Here is a 20172-nt window from a genome sequence, read left to right as displayed (position 1 = left end):
CAGAAGCTGGAACAAGTAACGGGAGCTCACTCCGTTATTCGGCACTAGGGATTCAAACTGCCGAACTACTGACCTTTCTGATTGACAATCTCAGTGTCTTAGCTACTGAGCCTCCATGTCCCTGATAATTAATTCATAATTACCATTAACTATATCCTGGATTCCATTAACTATATCCTGGGTTCACCTGCATGAAAATAAGTTAATCTCCAAATGTTACGTGGATTTCCAGCCATAACAGAAATGCATTGTGCTAAGTTAACATTATTTCTTACAAAATGTATTTATAATTAGGATATGAAAATGCATATTTGATGCCAGAATATTACTAATTATACTGGATAAAGGGTAATAAGTAAGTTTGATTGTTATGGATTTGCACATATTATAATAGATGTTGCTGAACTATGACTCTCAAAGTCCCTTATTTGTAGTATAGGAAATGTCAGTGATATTGTGTGAACAAAGTTTAAAAAAGTCCCCTTTGATTAAACTAGTGAAATATTTCTGTTTAAACTCTCTATAGTGGGGTTTTATTGTTGTTTTCAAATTTTCTGTCATTTAGTACATAATCCATAGTAATGTAATGTTTATTCTATAAACATCATTCCTAGATGCTTATAAACTATATGCATTAATATCAGGTTGAAATTTTGACACACCTTTCAAATAATAAGGTCATTATTGTTTCTAATTTATTTTGGAGGAAATAGAATTTTCAGGAGACCAAATATGAGAGAGAAAGTTACAAAATGAGCAGACTATATTCACACATTACAATGAATTTACTAAGTAAGCCTTGAAATTCTTAACTGTGATTTATTAAGTAAGCTAAAATTGCTTGAAGTCACATATGCTAACCCCGTGATGGTGAACCTATTTCACATGTGCCACAGGTGGCATTTTGGAGCCCTCTCTGTGGGCATGCAAGCTGTTGCCCAGCTCAGCTCCACTGTGCATGTGCGTGTGCCTCACACTGGCAAGCTGATTTTTGGGTCTCTGCTTCGCATGCTGGAATCACACACACATGCACAGGGGCAGGAGGTCACATGCACATATGGGGGGAGTGGGGTGTGTGCGATGTTCCCCCCTTGTGCCCCCTTTTTGGTCCCAGGAGGCTTCGGTGAAGCCTGCTAGGTCCAAAATAAGGAATGGAGTGGGGTGTGCGGCTCCCCCCCGCCTGTTTTTGGTTCTAGGAGGCTTCAGTGAGGCATACTAGGCCCCAAAAGGGGTGCGGGGTCATGCACATGTTCAGGGAGGTTGTGTGCATGAGTGTGGGGCAGGAGGTCATGCGCACATGTGTAGGGGGGCAAGCGTATTACATTGTGGGTGTGGACACACATGCGATTTTGGCATGCAAGGACAAAAGTTAGCCATCACTGAGTTAACATAAGTTAAAAAAAATGGCAGAGTCTCTACAGATGTTACTCGGCTAGTTGACTATAGGGACGATGCTCATCTCTGTTTCAAGGTCATTGAGCCATTGCTATCCAACAACATTTCCATGCTCATGTGGCCAGCATGATCTCACAGAGTGCTGTCACTTTCACACCATAGTGGTACCTATTTATCTAGTCCACCTGCGTGCTTTCGAAGTCTAGGCTGGAAGGAGCAGGGGTGAGGATGGGAGCTCAGCCTGTTACGTGGCAGTTGGGTCTAAAACTTGGACTGCCGGCTTTTTCAGCTGAGAAGCCCAGTTTCTTAACCTCTTAGCCACCACGCTGCTCCATGCTAACCCAAAGCTAAACAGATTTCATAATGGCTTTGAAAGATTTGGGAACCGAGGCAAAAATTTCCTGTTTCATACCATATTTTTCATATTTATCCAGTGCATAAGATGCACTGGAGTATAAGACACACCAAGATTTTGAAGAGGCAAATTTTAAAAAAAGTTTTTGCGTTCTTCAGACCTCCAAAAACGGTCCATTTTTTTGTAAAAACGGGGGCATTTTTTTAAAAAAAGGGGCATGAATAGCCTTTAGGAGGCTTGTAGAGGGCTCCTGGGGAGTGGGGGGGGGGCAAAAACAAGCAGAAAACAGCATGCATAGCCTTTAGGAGGCTTATAGAGTTCTCCTGAGGGCTGGGGGGGGGGGCAAAATTGAGCAAAAACCCACACATTTTTTGCTCATTTCTCCTCTCCCCAGCACCCAGGAGCACTCTGCAAGGCTCCTAAAGGCTATGCATGGCCATTTTGGTGAAGGGGGTGGGGTCTCAGGAGGCAAAAAATGCTGTATTCAGTGTATAAAGACGCACCCAGATTTTCACCCTCTTTTTTGAGGGGAAAAGGTGCATCTTATACTTCGAAAAATAAGGTAAACCATGCTAACTAAATTTGTATGTAAACTACTAGGGTTCAAGAACTGTGCTCTTTTGTAGTTGTCTTAAATTCAGAAACACACATTTTTCATTTCTATTGGATACTGCAGTTCAAGTTTCTAAATGGAATAGATGACATGGGGAAGGAATCTAGGCATAAAACCTACTGACAGGTAATTCAGAGTTTCATCTATGATTTTGGATGTGCTTTGAATGAAAGTATAAAAAAAGAGAGAGAGTTAATAATCAGTTACGTAACACCCATGATTTTAAAAAGCTCTCTCTAATTAAGTGAATGCAATGGTTGATCTGATCTGTCATTTAAATGATTCCCGTTTTTTTAAAAAAACATACATAATTAAATATTTACCTGGAATGTCTTTCTAACATTATTAGCACTTGAATGTTTCATGAAGATATTAGGAATTGGGTGATGCAGAGAAACACGTTATTAACAAACCAACCCATTAAAATGCAAGGAAAAGGAGAAGAAAAAGGAAAAAAAAACCATCTTGGTGAAAGCAAGTCTCTTTTTCAATTGTGCAGTATAGTTTCAAACACATAGTAAAGATAATTCAGCTTCATAGTCTGTATCATTTACATGCTTAGCTTTGATAATTTTAAAGGGATTTTTTTTGTATGAATAGGATTAATATAGTTCAAAATGAATCAATGTCAGATAATATTGTAGCCTCCCTTTTTAATAAATTAATGGCAAGGTTTTTTCCAGAAAAGTAATCTAAAGTGAAAATGTGTGGATATAGTAATTTAGACAGATTTAATTCATACTTACAAAGTGATCATCCTATTCCCTTGTGGGTAAGCAGTGTTATACAAAACATCCAAAGAGAGTAAGAAAGAGTTAGACAAGGAATAAAAAGCATAAAGTCAGAAAATAAAACAAAACATACTTAAAACTACCGTATTTTTGGAGTATAAGATGCATCTTTTTCCCTCAAAAAAGAAACTGAAAATCTGGGTGTGTCTTATACACTGAATACAGCATTTTGTGCCTCCCGAAACCCCGTCTCCTTCACCAAAATGGCTGTGTATAGCCTTTAGGAGGCTTCCAGAGTGCTCCTGGGGGCTGGGGAGGGCATAAATGAGCGAAAAACGGGCAATTTTTTGCAGAATTTTGCCCACCCTCTCAGCCCCCGGGAGCACTCTACAAGCCTCCTAAAGGCTATACAGAGCCATTTTGTTTGAAAAAATGGGCCCATTTTCGCAAAAAAAAGGGCCATTTTTGGGAGGTCTGCAGAGTGTTTAAACTTAGCTCTGCATATTCTGCAAACTGTTCTTCCACCACTTCCATACACCATTATGTATACTGCATTTGTTCTTTAAAATTCTCAGGTACACATTTCAAGGACCTGATTAACTTTAACCACAGCTGTCTTGATCTCCCCTTTTCTCATTTCTGTGACCATTCACAGATACAACAGTGATGAAAAAGTAACTGTTAAGACCATCACATGTATACAAAGCAAAATCGGGGTTTCAGCTGTGGCAACTTTAAAAGCTGAGTTGCAAGTCCCTTTTAAATTAATATATAATTGTCAATTTAATTTGAAGACAACGTATAAACCAGAGATTTTTGGCATTTTCTCAATTTAGGCTATATTTTTGACCTTAGATATGTAATATAATTTACTAGTTATGTGCTATAATCCATCTGAGTACTTCACTCTATTAAACAAATATCAGTTTGAACTATTAGGAAATCTGAAGGAGTTAATCGATAAAAACAATAGATTCAAGCAATAGCAATAGCAATAGCATTTATATGCTGCTTCGTAGTGCTCTACAGCACTTTCTAAGCAATTTACATAGTTAGCATATCGCCCCCCAACAATATGTGTCCTCATTTTACTGACCTCAGAGGGTTGGAAGGCTGAGTTAACCTTGAGCCGCTCAGAATTGAACTCCTGGCACTGGGCAGAGTCAGCCTGCAATACTGCATTCTAACTATTGTGCCACCATGGCATAAAATACTGATACTCCTTGTATAACAATGCTAATTGAGATTGGAAATTCCTTTGTTAAGCAACACAGTCATAAGTCGTGTCATTTAGCGACAACCATTCTGGCAGTCCCAGTTGCTAATGTTAAATGAAAATCACAGGGGTCATCATGTAATCATGTAATTGCAGCTTTCTGCTGGCTTCCCCATCAACTTTGCTTGTGGGCAGGGAAGGTTGTAAATTGTGATGACATGATCATGGAGCACAGCAGGGGTGCATTCCGGCTGCTGCTACTACTACTGCCAGTTCGTTCAGGGACGTGCTGCACGCATGTGCTTCGTGCACTATGTTGCATGCACAGTACTAAAAAAATAACAAGATGGTGGTACCTACAGTGCCGCCGAGAGAACTGGTTTGGGGTGTGGCACAGGGGTGGGTTTCAACCGGTTCGCGGCGGTCCCTGCGAACCGGTTGGTCGGCCAACCCGGAAGTAAGTAACTTCCGGGAACAGCGAAGGGCCCACCCGCCCGCCCGCGCTCCTTACCCGGTTTTGACGAGTTCTGCGCTTCCACGCATGCGCAGGACGCATACAGCACCTGCGCGATCCTCCAGGAGCAGCTGGAGCATCGCACAGATGCTAGTACGCATGCGTGCGCCACGCGCGTGCACGAGGACGCCACCGGCCCCGTTCCAACCGAACCAGTTGGAACGGGGCGAGAAACCCACCCCTGGTGTGGCAGGCCTTTGTTACCTACTCGGCCAAACTGGTCCGAACCGGTAGGAACCCACTTCTGGAGCACAGTGACCGGTCACATGACCACAGGAACAATGACAGCCATACATATAATGTATGGTTGTAACTACCTCTTCTTCAACACTATAAGTTTGAAACGTCGTTGAATGAGTAGTTATTTAAATGAGGACCATCTGTAGTGTAAAATGACCCACTCACTTTAAAAAGTGAAAAATGAAATAACCTGCATGTATAACATTTACACAGAGAATAACTCGGTGAAGAGAGATATTTTGAATAAGTTTCTAAAAAGTATATGATAAACACATTTATGAATCTTAGAAACAAGAGCATTTCAGAACAAAGTGCTATGAAGTTCTTTGCATTCTTTCGAATTTAATACAGTGAAAAAATAATTCACTAGGACTTGTTAGCAATATTTAAAGTGATTCTTGCTTTGCTAGATTGGTTCCTAACTGGTCAATCATTGGAGAATTTGAATACATTTTTAATGAGCAGTCAGGCAAGATATTTCTGTAGCATTTAATGTGCTACAAATATATATTGGATGCTACCTTAGACATTACAGCTGAGGGACTTCTGTTTTCTCCTTTGAGTCTGGATTGCAACTGCCATTGTGCATCCCCAGGAACACAAGGCACTCTCTAACTACCTATGAACGATCTTAAGCTGCATTTAAAGTTTCCTTCTTATGCCTATCTCAGTAAGACTGGAAATTAACTCGATCTGCCCTTTTAAAGTTTCTCACGTGAAAGCATTTCTTCCCTCACTTCATTTTTTCTATTCTGAAAAAGAGTGGATTAAATGAAGATTCATAAATAACTATTCCAGACTTCTGCAAATTATTTGAAAATGCGAAACAAGAAAGAAAAATACAAGTGTAGGATTTTTATGGGCTTGGTTCATGGATCTCCAAAATTCTGGACACAAACACCTCTCTGTGGGAAGTAATAAGTCCATCCAGTATCTGCAGAACTAATAGGATTAATATCCTGGGTCAGGGAAGAGATTAATAAAAACCCCAAGGGGTACATTTTAATTCATACATCTCGGCAGGATCCATAGGCACTGAATATTAATTATTGTTACTGTTATTATTGAATTTCCAGAGTTTTCAACTATAACTTCTCAAAGGCTCTAAGGTGTTCTTTAATATTCTCCAGTTTCAGTCTTTCTTTAAGAGGGTGCCTTGGAGATGTGTTAGGGCTATGCTAACTGAAATTCGAAGCTAATATATAGGTTGTTAATTCATCATTTTGGTTGTATTTTTCTGCATCTTTCCCTATTACTTTAGCAATAGCAATAGCAGTAGACTTATATACCGCTTCATAGGCCTTTCAGGCCTCTCTAAGCGGTTTACAGAGAGTCAGCATATTGCCCCCAACAATCTGGGTCCTCATTTTACCCACCTCTGAAGGATGGAAGGCTGAGTCAACCCTGAGCCGGTGAGATTTGAACCGCTGACCTGCTGATCTAGCAGTAGCCTGCAGTGCTGCATTTAACCACTGCGCCACCTTGGCTCTAGAGCCAAGGTGGCGCAGTGGTTTAGAGATGTGGTAATATACCACATATAGCTGCAGTATATTATATAAAGTTGCTTGTATTTATATGTATTTGTCTATAACAGGGGTGTGAAACTCAAGGCCCGCGGGCTGGAACTGGCCCATGGGGTGTTTAGATCTGGGCCTTCGGGCCGCCCTGGAAGGAGCGAAGGACCGGCCCATGGTGCCTCTGCCAGTGAAAATGGAGCTCAAGAGGGGGCACTGTTTTCACTGGCAGAGTGCTCGGGCTACCACAGGTGCCCCCGACACAAATAATGTCAAGCTGGCCACGCCCACCCTGGCCACTCCATCCGCCCCCTCCCCTGAGGTCAAACCCAACCCTGATGTGGCCCTCAATGAAATTGAGTTTGTCACCCCTGGTCTATAAGAGGCAGTTTGGTCTAGTGGTTAAGACACAGGTTAGAAATTGAGAGATAGTTCTGGTCCACCTTAGGTATGAAAACCAGCACCCACATGCCCATCACATGGTCCAAAAATGCACCCTCCCAGTCACGCCACTCCAGGTGCAGGTCAAGGTGTCCTTGACTCTCTGAGAAAGGAATGTTATTTAGACTATATATCTCCCATACTCCATATTATCCCCCTCCCATTTTCCCACAATAGAAAATGTGGCAGGCCTGAAGGCCGCAATGTAAAAGATGGCTTCCAGGTCTGACAGCTTGCTTCAAGTGATACCTGTATTAAAGCATATGCAAATATTGCAGGTCTTGTTTTGTATTTACTGCACTTTATTAGTTAGACTTATTTATCTGTTAGATTTATATCCCACCTTCTCTCCAATAGCTCATGACAACTTTTTCCTCAGACCTTCAGAGCAGAACTCAGCTGAGATCTCTAACCTGCAACTTGGCACATCTTAAGTTGGCTTGTGGCCTTTAACTCAGAACTTCCTTTTCCAGGTGTACAACATGGTCTAACTCCATAATGGCGAACCTGTGGCATGCGTGGCACGCCAGCTGTCAGCTCTGGCGGGCATGCGCGTGCCAGCCAGCTGATCTTTTGCCCTTCCAGAGGGCCAGGGAAGGCTGTTTTTGCCCTCCCCAGGCTTCAGGAAAGCCTCTGGAGCCTGGAGAGGGGTCGCATATGCATGCATGGGAGGGTCGCACGCGCATGAACAGATGGCCAGGGAGATTGAGTGGACATGCGCATGCCTGCAATTTTGGCACGCCGTAAGAAAAAGGTTTGCCACCGCTGGCCTAGCTAAATAAGCATCTTTATTGCAAATTAGAATGAGGCCAATTGAATCATGGATTGCCTTCTATTCGAAGGGGAACGAAGTTCGCTTTTAAACAGGAGGTTTAAATCCATTACGGATTCAAAATGCAAAAGTGATGCTTCCCAAACCAGTCTCTGAAATCTGCTTTTAAGAAGGAATAGTCTGTAGAAAAGTAGGATAGGAAGCAAAATGTTTATCTAGAAACACTCTGTTTTTAATGTCTCTCTGTTTGTTTTGCAGTATCCTTGGTGTTATTGTTGAGGCTATGCATTTCTGTGCTAGGTTTCGATTCAAGTTGAGTCAGTGACTTCCAGCCACTTCTGAAAGACTGGAATAATTTTTATGTGCAAACCTTGAGGGTCCAGTTCATTTCTGCTGTGAATTTAAATGAGTTAATTTAAGTGGTTGGGTCAGAAGCCACTATCATTGTAGTAGCCCTGTGCCTGATTCTTAATTAAAGGCAACAGGAGATTAATTTGAAACATTAATTTAAAAGTGCCTATACAAAAGGAAAGAATTATTGCAATAAAGCCTAAAGAACTTTTTTGTCCCTAGATGTAGAAGACAGAACTAGCTCAGGGTCCTGGGGGAATGGAGGACATCCTAGCCCATCCAGGGTAAGTACATCTAATCTTTTTTTATTCCTCACCAGCCTTCCTCCGTATGCAAATTTAACATCTAAATGGGAATTGTGCACCTGATTGCCTAGGAAAATGTACTTGTAAGTTTGGCTGTAGAGCAACCTCTCCCCGGTTCCCCCCCCCCAAAAAAAAAGATTTTTATCTGATCTCAAAGATAATTTGACATTTGCTGTGTTCTTGGTCGCAAGTAGAAAGAACCCTCATTAAATGCTTTTTTTCATCTGCTGTCGTTCTCTGATACATGGTTATCTCTCTTTTGTAATGAATTCCACCCCTACCCTTTTATTTGGCTGTTGATTTCTCACTTGTTGTAAGGTGTCTTCCCAGATGTTTAATTCCAGAATATGAAGGTGGGACTTTTCAGATGCTAGGAGTTTTAACTCTCTAATTTAGCCTACCTTTGTCAGTATGGCTGTCAGTGTGTACTGTATATATCCGTGATGGTGAAACACGGATGCCAGATGTGGCATACAGAGAGCCCTCTCTGTGGGCACATGTGCCATCAACACCTGGTCTTCAGGTTTCTGGGTTTCTGGAGCTCTGGCGCATGTGAAGAGCAACTGGCCAGCGTGCATGTGTGTGTGCCAGAAACCCAAAGACCATGTGGCTGCTGTGCACATGTGCACCAGCCATCTGGTCTTTGGGTCTCTGCCGTGCACATGCGCAAACTTTCGGCACCGAGTGCCCAAAAGGTTCATCATTACTAGCATGTATCTTTCAAATTAGTTATTGAGCAAGAAAAGAAAATTAAGGTATAACAGTATATAATACCAAGAAATCAGCACTTCAGAGGTATATATGAACTATTTTATCTAATGTGTATCTAATGTGTGAACATTTGTTCTTATAAAAGCCGAGACGGCGCAATGGTTAGAATGCAGTACTACAGGCTAATTCTGCTGTCTGTCTGCAGTTTGGCAGTTCAGATCTCACCAGGCTCTAGGTGGACGCAGCCTTCCATCCTTCCGAGGTTGGTAAAATGAGGACCCAGATTGTTGGGGGCAATAGGCTGACTCTGTAAACCGCTTAGAGAGGGCTGTGAATAAGTCTTAAGTGTCTTAAGTGCTATTATATGCCCAAAGTTCAGGAAATCTTGTATGAATAGTAACTGTTCATTCCACTTTTTTAGTTTATTCCAATGCAACTGAATCATCTGAAAGTTTTTGCTAAAACTTGTTATCATTATTTATTAATTTTATTTGTCTTCATCTTGCCACAGGTGATTCTGGTCTGCCTACAACATTAAAGTTATACAATTGAACACATTTGCAAATCTGGTCAATTCTTTATCTTTTGGAATAATTTTAATCACAATTTTATGCCAAATGTAATTATCAGTGTAAACCAACTTAACTATTTGCATTGGTTTGTGCATGGCACAAATGCACAGGGCCTTTAATGTGACTATTTATTAAATTTAAACTTTTACCTTTCTGCTATGTGAATCACTCAAAGATAGAAAGCAAAATATAGAGCACAGCAGTAGCAATAGCACTTAGATTTATATACCACTTCACAGCCTTCTCCAAGTGGTTTACAAAGTCAGCATATTGCTCCTAACCATCTGGGTTCTCAGTTTATCCATCTCGGAAGGAGGGAAGGCTGAGTCAACCTTGAGCCTGGTTAGATTCGAACTGCCAAATTGCAGACAGCCAACAGTCAGCAGAATAGCCTGTAGTACTGCCCTCTATCCACTGCACCATCGCGGCTCAATAAATTCAATGTATAATTCTGTGTCCTTAAATTTAGTTAACAGTTTATAAATATAATCTATTTAGTTAGGTATGTCTCTACCCTTTGACAAGGGTTTACTTAACTAAACTTTGTTGAGGCTATAAACCAGGGTAGGCAATTATGACCTCTTTATGACCTGTGGACTTCAATTCCCAGAATTCATAGTTGGCTCAGGAATTCTGGGAGTTGAAGTCCATAGCTCGTAAAGGGTCCATATTTAGTTAGCAGTTAGCAGTTAGCAGTTAGACTTATATACCACTTCATAGGGCTTTCAGCCCTCTCTAAGCGGTTTACAGAGTCAGCATATTGCCCCCAACAACAATCTGGGTCCTCATTTTACCCACCTTGGAAGGATGGAAGGCTGAGTCAACCCTGAGCTGGTGAGATTTGAACAGCCGAACTGCAGAACTGCAGTCAGCTGAAGTAGCCTGCAGTGCTGCATTTAACCACTGCGCCACCTCAGCTCTTATATTTGCCCATTCCTGCTATATGTAACTACTATTATGAAAATGTGCTTTTTCATGGAGGCAATAGTGTTACATTTTGGCACATGTACGCAGACTGCTAACTCTAAAACACCTGAAGCTTTGTCTTTCTTTTAAGGGTGCTCTCAACTTCCTTACTCTATCTTAATTTAGTCCTTACTGTAGGTAACTGATTGCACTGCCCTAACTTTAACCTAAGGTGTGGCATTTTCTTTTACAAAAAGACTTTTTCTATATTTTTTGGATACGCTCATTCAAGGTTATGTTTTGCCAAGAAATGATCTCTGAATCTTTAAAACTGATGACATTTAAAGTGCTGGAGTGTCTTTTGACAGTTTTCTAACCTTGTGTAAATATACATAAGGTGCCTTCTAGTTTACCAACAGTAAGCCAGGCCTCCCCAACAGCTTGACATTCAAATGCCTTATGCCAATGATCCGAAACTTATCTCTTCTCATGTTACAAAAATCACATGTTCGTTCCCACTAAGAATGTTCAGTAGACTCAGGAAGTGGAACATATTAATATCAAAGTTCTTTTGACAGTGTCAAACTGGATTTCTTCAAGGACCAGATCAGCATTGAAGTTCTTCTCTGCAGGCCAGACCGGGGTGGGGTGGGGTGGGGAGATGGGACGGACTCCCTGCTAGCCAAAACAGCTCCCTGTCAGCCGCACATGCCCCCCCCCCTCACCCCATTTTTCTTCCAGAGGCACCATAGGCTGGTACTTTGCTATTTCGAGGCCAGCCCCACAGGCTAGATTTAAGCACCCCGTATGTGGCCTGTGGGTTTTGACTTTGACATCCCTTATATAGAGCTACCAGATATAGGCCGAAAAATTCCAAATAACCATTAGACAACCACAAACTGATATTTAAAACATGGCCAATTTTTGAGCAGCTATATGATTAACCCTATGACTATTACAGAAGGCACTAAAATTAAAATGAAACTTTTTTCACCTGATGTATTTCATTTCAAGTTTCTTGTGTTCATGAGATTCAAGATACCTAACCAGCCATGCAGTTAAGACTATGCAATGTTTTGAATTCAAAAGGAAAATGGTGTTTTTATGGAGCACGGCACACTAGACTTGGATACAACTCAACAGGGAAAACTTACCTATTTCTGGAAGATGGTTACATTTTTGGAATTGTGGCAAAACAGATATGGAGAGCTGTCGGTGGATTATGAAGTTCTGAAGAAGATCAGCAAATTCCATTCAGAAAAAAAAATGCTGAGCCAGTTTAGAGTAAAATAAGAAGTGCAATATCGTTTTGTTTTCAATAAGGTGTTCATAAATACATTGTTTCTTATTGTAGTACTATAAAATGCAGTACATACAAATAAAATTGATCTGAATGAAGGTAGAATGAATTTAAAACAAATAGATTGCAGGGGCAAATTAGTACATCAGAACAATGGGGAAAATCAGTGAAAGAGTCAGCACAAACAAATTAATTTCAGTACAGATCCTGTACTGGAAATACAAATGATTCCTTAAATAAAGTACATAATTTTAACTTTCCATGTTTCTCATTATTTGAGACCATAGCTGCAAAAACACACATTTCCATTTTTGAACAAGATAGAAAATGTCATTTTTGCTGGCTAATATATGAGTTATTAACATAAATATGAGCACATATTTTAATATATTAGAATAGCTATCTTCAAATTTCATCAGTCCATTGAAAAAGTGCCTTTCTAGTTATAATAACTGAGCAATATCTAAGAAGTTTGCATGTGTATATTCCATTTAAACTGCTACCAATTTATTTACAGAACTACGGAGATGGACCTTCTTATGAACATATGACAAACAGGGACCTTGGATCACATGACAATCTATCTCCTCCTTTTGTGAATTCCAGAATACAAAGTAAGAAGAAATTAATGTTTCTATTACCCTTGCATGTTTGTAATTGCTTGTGCTTTTTTAGTTTGAACTGAAATAATATTCCTTTCACTACCATCACATTCTAAAACATCTCCAGGAATGCTAATTATGCCATAAAATAAACCAAAGTCCATGCTAAAGTTTGCAAATATTTTGCTTAGAATAAGTATCTGCAAATATGCGGCTTGTAGCCCGATTTCCTTCATACCTGTTTTTAAACAGCCTTAAATCCTCTTGAATTCATCCATCAGATAAAACTAGCGATTCTCTGGAGAAGATTTGAAGGGGGAGGGGGGGGGGTCTGGAATGTTTAATGGGGAAAGGGGAGGAAAAAATGTATGTTTTATGAAGTGAAGACCACTCCTGCAATGTTTCGGCACAGTCCTTGGATATATCACCTTGCTTTTTTTAATTTATGTCCATTTGTTTTTCATACGTAAGATTTCATGGTTTGAAATGTGACTTATATTTATGGGAAAGGGAGACGCTGTGTTATTGTGGCACTTCTGTTTCCATGTGAGTTTATTGCATTGACAAAGGCACACCTTGTCTGTAAAATGTTAGTCTTTGTGTTATTTTTATGCTAGCATATTATAGATGTAAACATGATAAAATGGAAAATGTACGAAAAAGCTCAGTGAGTCCAAACGAATGTTCCAGTGGATGTGTAGGGTTTGCTATCAGCAATCAGAAACTGTTGTTTTCTTTGCGTAACAGTGTGAATTTGCCTATAGGGACTTTTAGTCTCTGGGCGGCAAGCTTCTACATTAAGTCTGACCTTGTCTACAGTATGTTCTACTTCTGACAGCCTGTGGTGCTTGGCAAGTGTGTGCCCTCACAGTTGGATAATGCTTGGTCACTATCATTCTCTTTTACAAGAGAAGTAGTAATAATCCTGGCTGTTAAAAGAAAGTCTTTAATTATTTGCAAGTGCAGATAGCAGCTTTTAATCATGCCTGATAAATGAGTTAGGTTAAGATAAATATATGATGTAAAAAATATTACTAATCCTTTTCTCTGGCCAAGATCACACCCTTTTCCTTGCACTTGTCAGTGAACTAGCTGAGATGCCTCGGTTTCAAACAACTGAATCTGAGCCAAAGAAAGCAATGAGTTGTAACTGTGATATATCATTCTAGGACTCATATATTGCCCCTGAAATATTCCTTGTCTTTTATTATTAGGAAATATTTGTGAGTTGTTTAACACGAGAGACAGTGTTGAAGCTTGCAGTAATGTGTGTGCAGTCACACACAAGTAATGTAGCTACAGCCATTTCAAAGAGCTGGTTTGAGCCAAGAAAAGCAAAGAAATTCTGAACCGCCCTTCTTAACTCACACTATTAGATTTGACTTCAGGCAGTGTAAATATAATATTTCCATGTAACCATGGTCTTCTGTGAAGCCCACTGTGCTGAGTGATGTTTACAGGATTGACCTTTTCAATGTACCTTTAGCAACTTTTAAGGTTTATCACATTCTGTTTTGGCTTATTTTAACAGAGAACACTGTAGCCTGAAAATCATTTTTTTGGCCGAGAAAATTATGCTTTCTTTTGTATAACAAGGTACTTACTTTTAAGCATGGAGGAGAATTTCATAGCATTATGAAACATGAAGTCACTGCATCCTAATTAGAATGGTTGGGGCATGTAACAGTAGACAGACTTTATATAACACATGTTCCAAATTTAGTTGTAATTTTGTAAATTTTAGTTGTAAAATGCTGTATTTTTGTAGTTGGTGGTGAAAGCAGTTGTTACTTGTTGGTTCGGTCAGAACACCTTTGATTTCAAATGACTAGTGTGTTTTATATCCCTGTATTCTAGCCGGTATATCTCTAGATTTTGTATCCCTATATTTTGTTTTATTTCAGTCTTTTGGAAATGTTGAGTCTTTGTAAGTTCATCAAATGTGTTACTGCAATAAAGCCCCATCTGCATTAAAACCAATGATCTTCCTTATGCAGTCTACACATTGTATTACTAGAATTTAAGATTTTCTTTGTTAATTACAGCTGACTTTCTCTACTGTTTGCTTATGTTAAAAGAGTTGATCCTTTTGCTGAATCGCCATTCATTGGCATCTGCAAGACTCCCTTGAGCCCACAGAAAGTCTGAAAAAATTAAAAAGCTGGTGCATGATAATAAATCATTCATATTATTTATTAAATTTATATGCCTCTCATCTCACTATTCAAAGTGATTTTGGGAGGTCTTAAAATGCCACAAAAGCATAAATATACAAGCACTAACAGCAATTAAATAAAGATGAAAAACTAACAAACAGTACTTGGATGGGCTTTAGTCTATCACTTCACTAACCACCTCCATCTAGCATCTTTTCTTTGGGACCCCAAGGCAACTTATAGTGCCAGGTTTTAAGCACCTTCTGGAAGGCCAGAATGGTGGAGGGGGAACTCACCTCTAGAAACAAGATGTCCCAGAGGGTGTGGACCATGGTAGTGAAGGCTTTTCTTTTAGACCCTACCAGCTGAAATTCCTTGGCCAATGGAGAACTTAGAAGGCCTCTTTTGCTGGTGTGAGTGGGGCAGGCCAATCCGATTGGGGCAGGAATGTTCTCCAGGTAACCTGATCCCATGTCATAATGGACTTTAATGATGATAACCAACAGACTTGTAAGTAAGCCGGCAATCGATGCAGTCTGTGTGACAGCGGTGTTACATGTATCACCTGAGGAGCCTCCAGAACTGTTCACATTTCTGCATTGTCCTCATTCATTGTGACAAATGTTGGCTAAGAATGATGGGAGTCAAACTGCAGTACATTTAAATAGGGTAAGGGTGAAGGAGAACTGCATGAAAGAATTTCATCTTGTCCTTAACAACTGTCAGGTGCACACAGCCTGAGCCACACTTGAATAGGCTCAAGTAGATATTTATCAGGTGGCTCAGTGGCTCAGTGGCTAAGACACTGAGCTTGTCAATCAGAAAGGTTGGCAGCTTGGCTGTTAGCACCATGTAACAAATGAGCTCACGTTACTTGTCCCAGCTCATGCCAACCTAGCAGTTCGAAAGCATGTAAAAATGCAAATAGAAAAATAGGAACCATTTTTGGTGGGAAGGTAACAGCATTCCGTGCACCTTTGGCATTTAGTCATGCCGGCCATGTGACAGAATGTGAGACGTCTTTGGACAACGCTGGCTCTTCGGCTTTGAAACGTAGATGAGCACCGCCCCCCCGTCCCCTGAGTCGGGAACGACTAGCACATATGTGTGAGGGGAACCTTTACCTTTACCTAGATACTGTACTTATTGTTGATCACCTGTACTACAAGAATTTCATCAGACTGTCTGCCTTCCCTTGACAAACAGGAAATATAGACCAAGTTTGACCTCAGATATTTCTACTTCCCAAATCAATTCCAAGTTGGATTGTCTCTTTACTCTTTCCTTCAGGCAGTGATTCCACCACAATACCCAGGTAAGCCACGCAGGTTACTGGGTGGTAAGATGGCTGGCTAATAAATTTTATAAATAAATAAATAAATAGTTTGGGGAGCTTCAAAAAGCAAAATACTATCATCAGTTCCTTCTATTCCAGAGAGTTCCCCCTCACCTCAGACTTCTGTCCCCATACTAGATACGTAACACAAAGAATTCTTGTCCTTCAGTGGAAGAAATAAGTCTGAAACTTTTAGATCTGGTCCGCATGGACAACTAATGGTCTGCACCAGATAACAATATTCTGTCTGTGTATGAGACCCTAATGAAAGTGTTGTTCTCTCAGATACGTTGTCTGCTCTGAAACCTGGTCTTTTTGTGATTATGAAATGCTACATTTGCCACCTCAAAGAGATTTCAAAGAGATTTGCAACTGCATGGCAGACAACAGTTTTACCTGAAAAGTAACAGAAATGTCTACAAGATGAGATCAGTGAGCAAGAAACTGCAGAATTCCCAAAGCAAACTTGTCGAAAGATAATTTTACACAGGCCACGGAGAGACGCCTTTGATCAGGAAAAGCTCTTTTGTTCTCGGGCATGATCGTTTTAAGGACTGTTTTATATCCGAAACCCTATTGGGTATGCTTTATTATTTAAAAGAAGGATGAGGATTAAAACAATGGTAATTATGGGAGTCGTTCTTGGTTTAAATATTTCACACACATCTGTAGATGCAGCGATTTGACATACTGGCTTACATTTTTTGTTTTATTTTTGGTTCTGGGTGTGTTTGTCAAAGCTTACAAAATATAGTTTCACTAAGTGGAGTTATCTGATTTAGAACCCTTAATATTAAATATTCAGAGATGGAGGGGATGGTTGTTCCATTTTAGCAATTTTGTTTCAGTGCTTTCACCGAACATGAGAGCCCTATAAAATTTTCTCATATTCATAGAATTCTCAAAGCAGAAGATTTTTTTTTTTAAAAAAAAATCTCAACTATAGGTTTGCTCATAATTATGCCAGGACTCATCATCCTTATTTTATAGGAATAAAGTTTTGATAACAACTCCTTTGGAGATAAATCAGTGGAGAACCACTTAATGTAACATATCCCTGACATACGTTAATACTGATAGCCCATATTTTAATACATCACACGTACATTTAGTCTATTGCTTTAACTGTTATTTTATTTTGGAAATTTTTAAGCCGTTTGAAATAACGACTTTAATTTTAGTAAATTAATTACTTAGCATGTGTTGTGCAGTTTGATTGTAATTTATTCTCTCAATATGTCTAAACCAACTCAACATACTTTTTAATTTTGTATTCAATTCATGTACACTTATCCCACATTCAGCCTTGCCCCATTTTTTCTTGTTTCAGGTGCAACAAGCAGACAATTCCTACTTCATCCAGACTGCTTTTATATTTCCCTGGACATACCCAACTCTTACCTCCATGCAGTAATGTGGGCAGTGTGGGTTCCTATACTCCACCATTTTGGGGGGGTTCTTTCAACGAACATTCAGAATAATAGAATAACAGAAGAGACCTTGGAGGTTTTCTAGCCCAACTACCTGCTCAAGCAGGAAACCCTATATTATTGGAGAGTTGGAACACCCACAACTTCTGGAGGCAAGTTGTTCCACTGATTAATTGTTCTAACTGTCAGGAAATTCCTCCTTAATCCTACATTGCTTCTCTCCTTGATTAGTTTCCATCCATTGCTTCTTGTCCTATCCTCAGGTGCTTTGGAGAATAGGCTGACTCCCCCATCTTTTTGTGGCAGCCCCTGAGATATTGGAACATGGCATTATATCACCCCTAGTCCCTTTCATTAACTAGATATACCCAATTCCTGCATATATACAGTTCTTCATATGTTTTAGCTTCCAGTCCCCTAAACATCTTTGTTGCTCTTCTCTGCACTCTTTCTAGAATCTCAACATCTTTTTTATATCATGGCAACCAAAATTGGATGCATTATTCCAAGTGTGGTCTTGTTATTAGTTGCAAAGTCATGTGTGACTCATTGCGCCTGCATAAACAATGTTCTTCCAGGCCTTCCTGTCCTCTACCATTCCCTGGAGTCCATTTAAGCTCCTGTCGACTACTTTAGTGATGCCATCCAGCCACCTCATTCTCTATATTGGAACATGGTATTATATCAACCCCCTTTTCTTTTGCCCTCCACCTTTCCCAGCATGAGGCTCTTCTCCAGCGAGTCCTTCCTTCTCATTAGGTGGCTAAAGTATTTGAGTTTCGTCTTCAGGATCTGGCCTTCTAAAGAGCAGTCAGGGTTGATCTCCTCTAGGGCTGACCGGTTTGATCACCTTGCAGTCCAAGGGACTCACAGGAGTCTTCTCCAGCACCATAGGTCAAAGGCCTCAATTCTTTGGCGCTCAGCCTTTCTTATGGTCCAACCTTTACAGCCATACATTGCAACTGGGAAAACCATAGCCTTGACTATACACACTTTTGTTGGCAGGGTGATGTCTCACACTCGCAGAGTGTGGTCTTACCAAGGCATTATAAGGTGGTATTAACACTTCGTGTGTTAATTTTTAGCATTCATTCTTAGCAATACACCACATATTATCCGCTCCGTGTCTATCATCATTTGAATGTCTTACATTTTCTTCATCATTTTCCCATTTACTAAATCTTCTACCAAGGTACACGAACTCATCTATTTGATCTCTTCCTTGGCACAAAGTTTGATATCAGCTTGAGAAACTGTATGCTTCCCCCAAAAAAATTGAATTCATATTCTAACTTGAAGTAGTTTATATGAATATGTGTGGATAATATGTTGAAGAAAGTTGTTGCTAAACAGGAAATAACACTGGCTGGGTAAAAGCCAAACTTCAGTCTCACAAATATCTTTTTAAGTCTGAAGTTTCATTTACATTTTATATAAAGCTAAAAATGCTACGCTTCTTTTTGTTATAGTCTTGGACCTGAGAGGAATTCAGAGAAAAGGACTGGGATGGAGAAGGACAGTTTATAATTTAGTAAAGTACAGACAGCCTACGACCACAATTGAGCCCCAAATTTTTGTTGCTAACTGAGACATTTGTTAAGTGACTTTTTTTGCCCCATTTAATTACCTTCCTTGCCATAGTTGTTAAGTGAATTACTGCAGTTTAATAACTTTAGTAACTTGGAATCTGGCTTTCCCATTGATTTTGCTTGCCAGAAGATCACAAAAGATTATATATCCCCACCCATTTTTAAATCGTTTTTGTATTTTGTTTGTTTGCCTTTTGTTTTTGTCTGTATTATCCCTTTCCCCTTTGGTTTGTTAGCCGCCCTGAGTCCCTTCGGGAATAGGGCGGCATACAAGTGCAATAAACCTTATAACCTTATAACCTTATGGTTACGTGATCACTGCAATGCTCATAAATGTAAGTCAGTTGTCAAGCATCTGAATTTTGATCATGTGACCATGGGGACATTGTAGTGGTTGTAAGCGGGAAAAATGACCTTAAGTAATATTTTCAATGCCGTTGTAACTTCAAACGATCACTAAGTGAACTGTTGTAAGTTGAGAACTACCTGTAATTACTAGAAATTTTCATAGGATCCTTGAGGTTGTGTGGCAACTGTGAATCTACATTGCAAATTTCAATTTCAAATGCTTCTAAATCGATTGGAAGTCAAACAAGAAATAATTTAAACCAGCGGTCACCAACTGGTGGTCTGTGGACCACTGGTGGTCCACAAGAAAATTTTGGTGGTCCGCAGAAAAATTATTTGCATTTTTTATATTGCACTAAATCCGGGGGTCCTCTAACTACACCCACTGGGATGGATGCGTGCAATGAACGTTTGTGTTGCTGCAGAGAGTCTCCCCCTTTGGGGTCTTTTTGTGTGGGTCAGAGGGGGGCAGAAATTCTAACTTGGGGTCTGCTTCAGTCTCCTGATGCAGTACTTTGAGTGAAGACTGAAGGGAAGTGCCACTGATGGCGAAGAGCCAGAGGAACTTGTTCCAGTGGGCCTGCATCATGGCCTGGAAGTGGCTGACCATCTCAGCCCACTAAGCCTCCAGGCACCAGTACCTGCAGTTGTTCCCGCAGGTGTTCCCTGTGCTTGGAAAGCCTATGCTCTTAGTCCTCAGGTGCTACTGAGCCTCCTCCTCGGTCAGATCCAATTTGAACTGAGCTGTTTTGCCAACTCTTTCTCATGGTGGCTC

At 40.2% G+C, this 20172-nt stretch overlaps 1 protein-coding gene across 13 annotated transcripts in view; it reads left to right on the top strand.

The window, feature by feature from the left end:
* The window catches only part of TCF4 (transcription factor 4), a 417049-nt gene that overhangs the window by 121197 nt on the left and 275680 nt on the right, over window positions 1-20172 (top strand). For all 13 annotated transcript variants that reach the window (XR_015696633.1, XR_015696636.1, XR_015696632.1 and 10 more), the window contains 2 exons: window positions 8365-8426; window positions 12454-12550. Coding sequence is in view for 1 of the 13 variants with exons in the window: in XM_087715341.1 (XP_087571467.1) it covers window positions 8365-8426; window positions 12454-12550 (159 nt within the window). In the remaining 12 variants the exon portion in view is untranslated. The remainder of the gene's footprint in view (window positions 1-8364; window positions 8427-12453; window positions 12551-20172) is intronic.

The sequence above is a fragment of the Thamnophis sirtalis genome, unplaced genomic scaffold (assembly GCF_051295495.1).
Source record: "Thamnophis sirtalis isolate CommonGarterSnake01/CBP01778 unplaced genomic scaffold, rThaSir2_p1.2 scaffold_5, whole genome shotgun sequence".
In the NCBI taxonomy this organism is placed as follows: domain Eukaryota; kingdom Metazoa; phylum Chordata; class Lepidosauria; order Squamata; family Natricidae; genus Thamnophis; species Thamnophis sirtalis.
The sequence above is the reverse complement of the archived record's forward strand: the minus strand, read 5'-3'. Positions and strand labels throughout refer to the sequence as shown.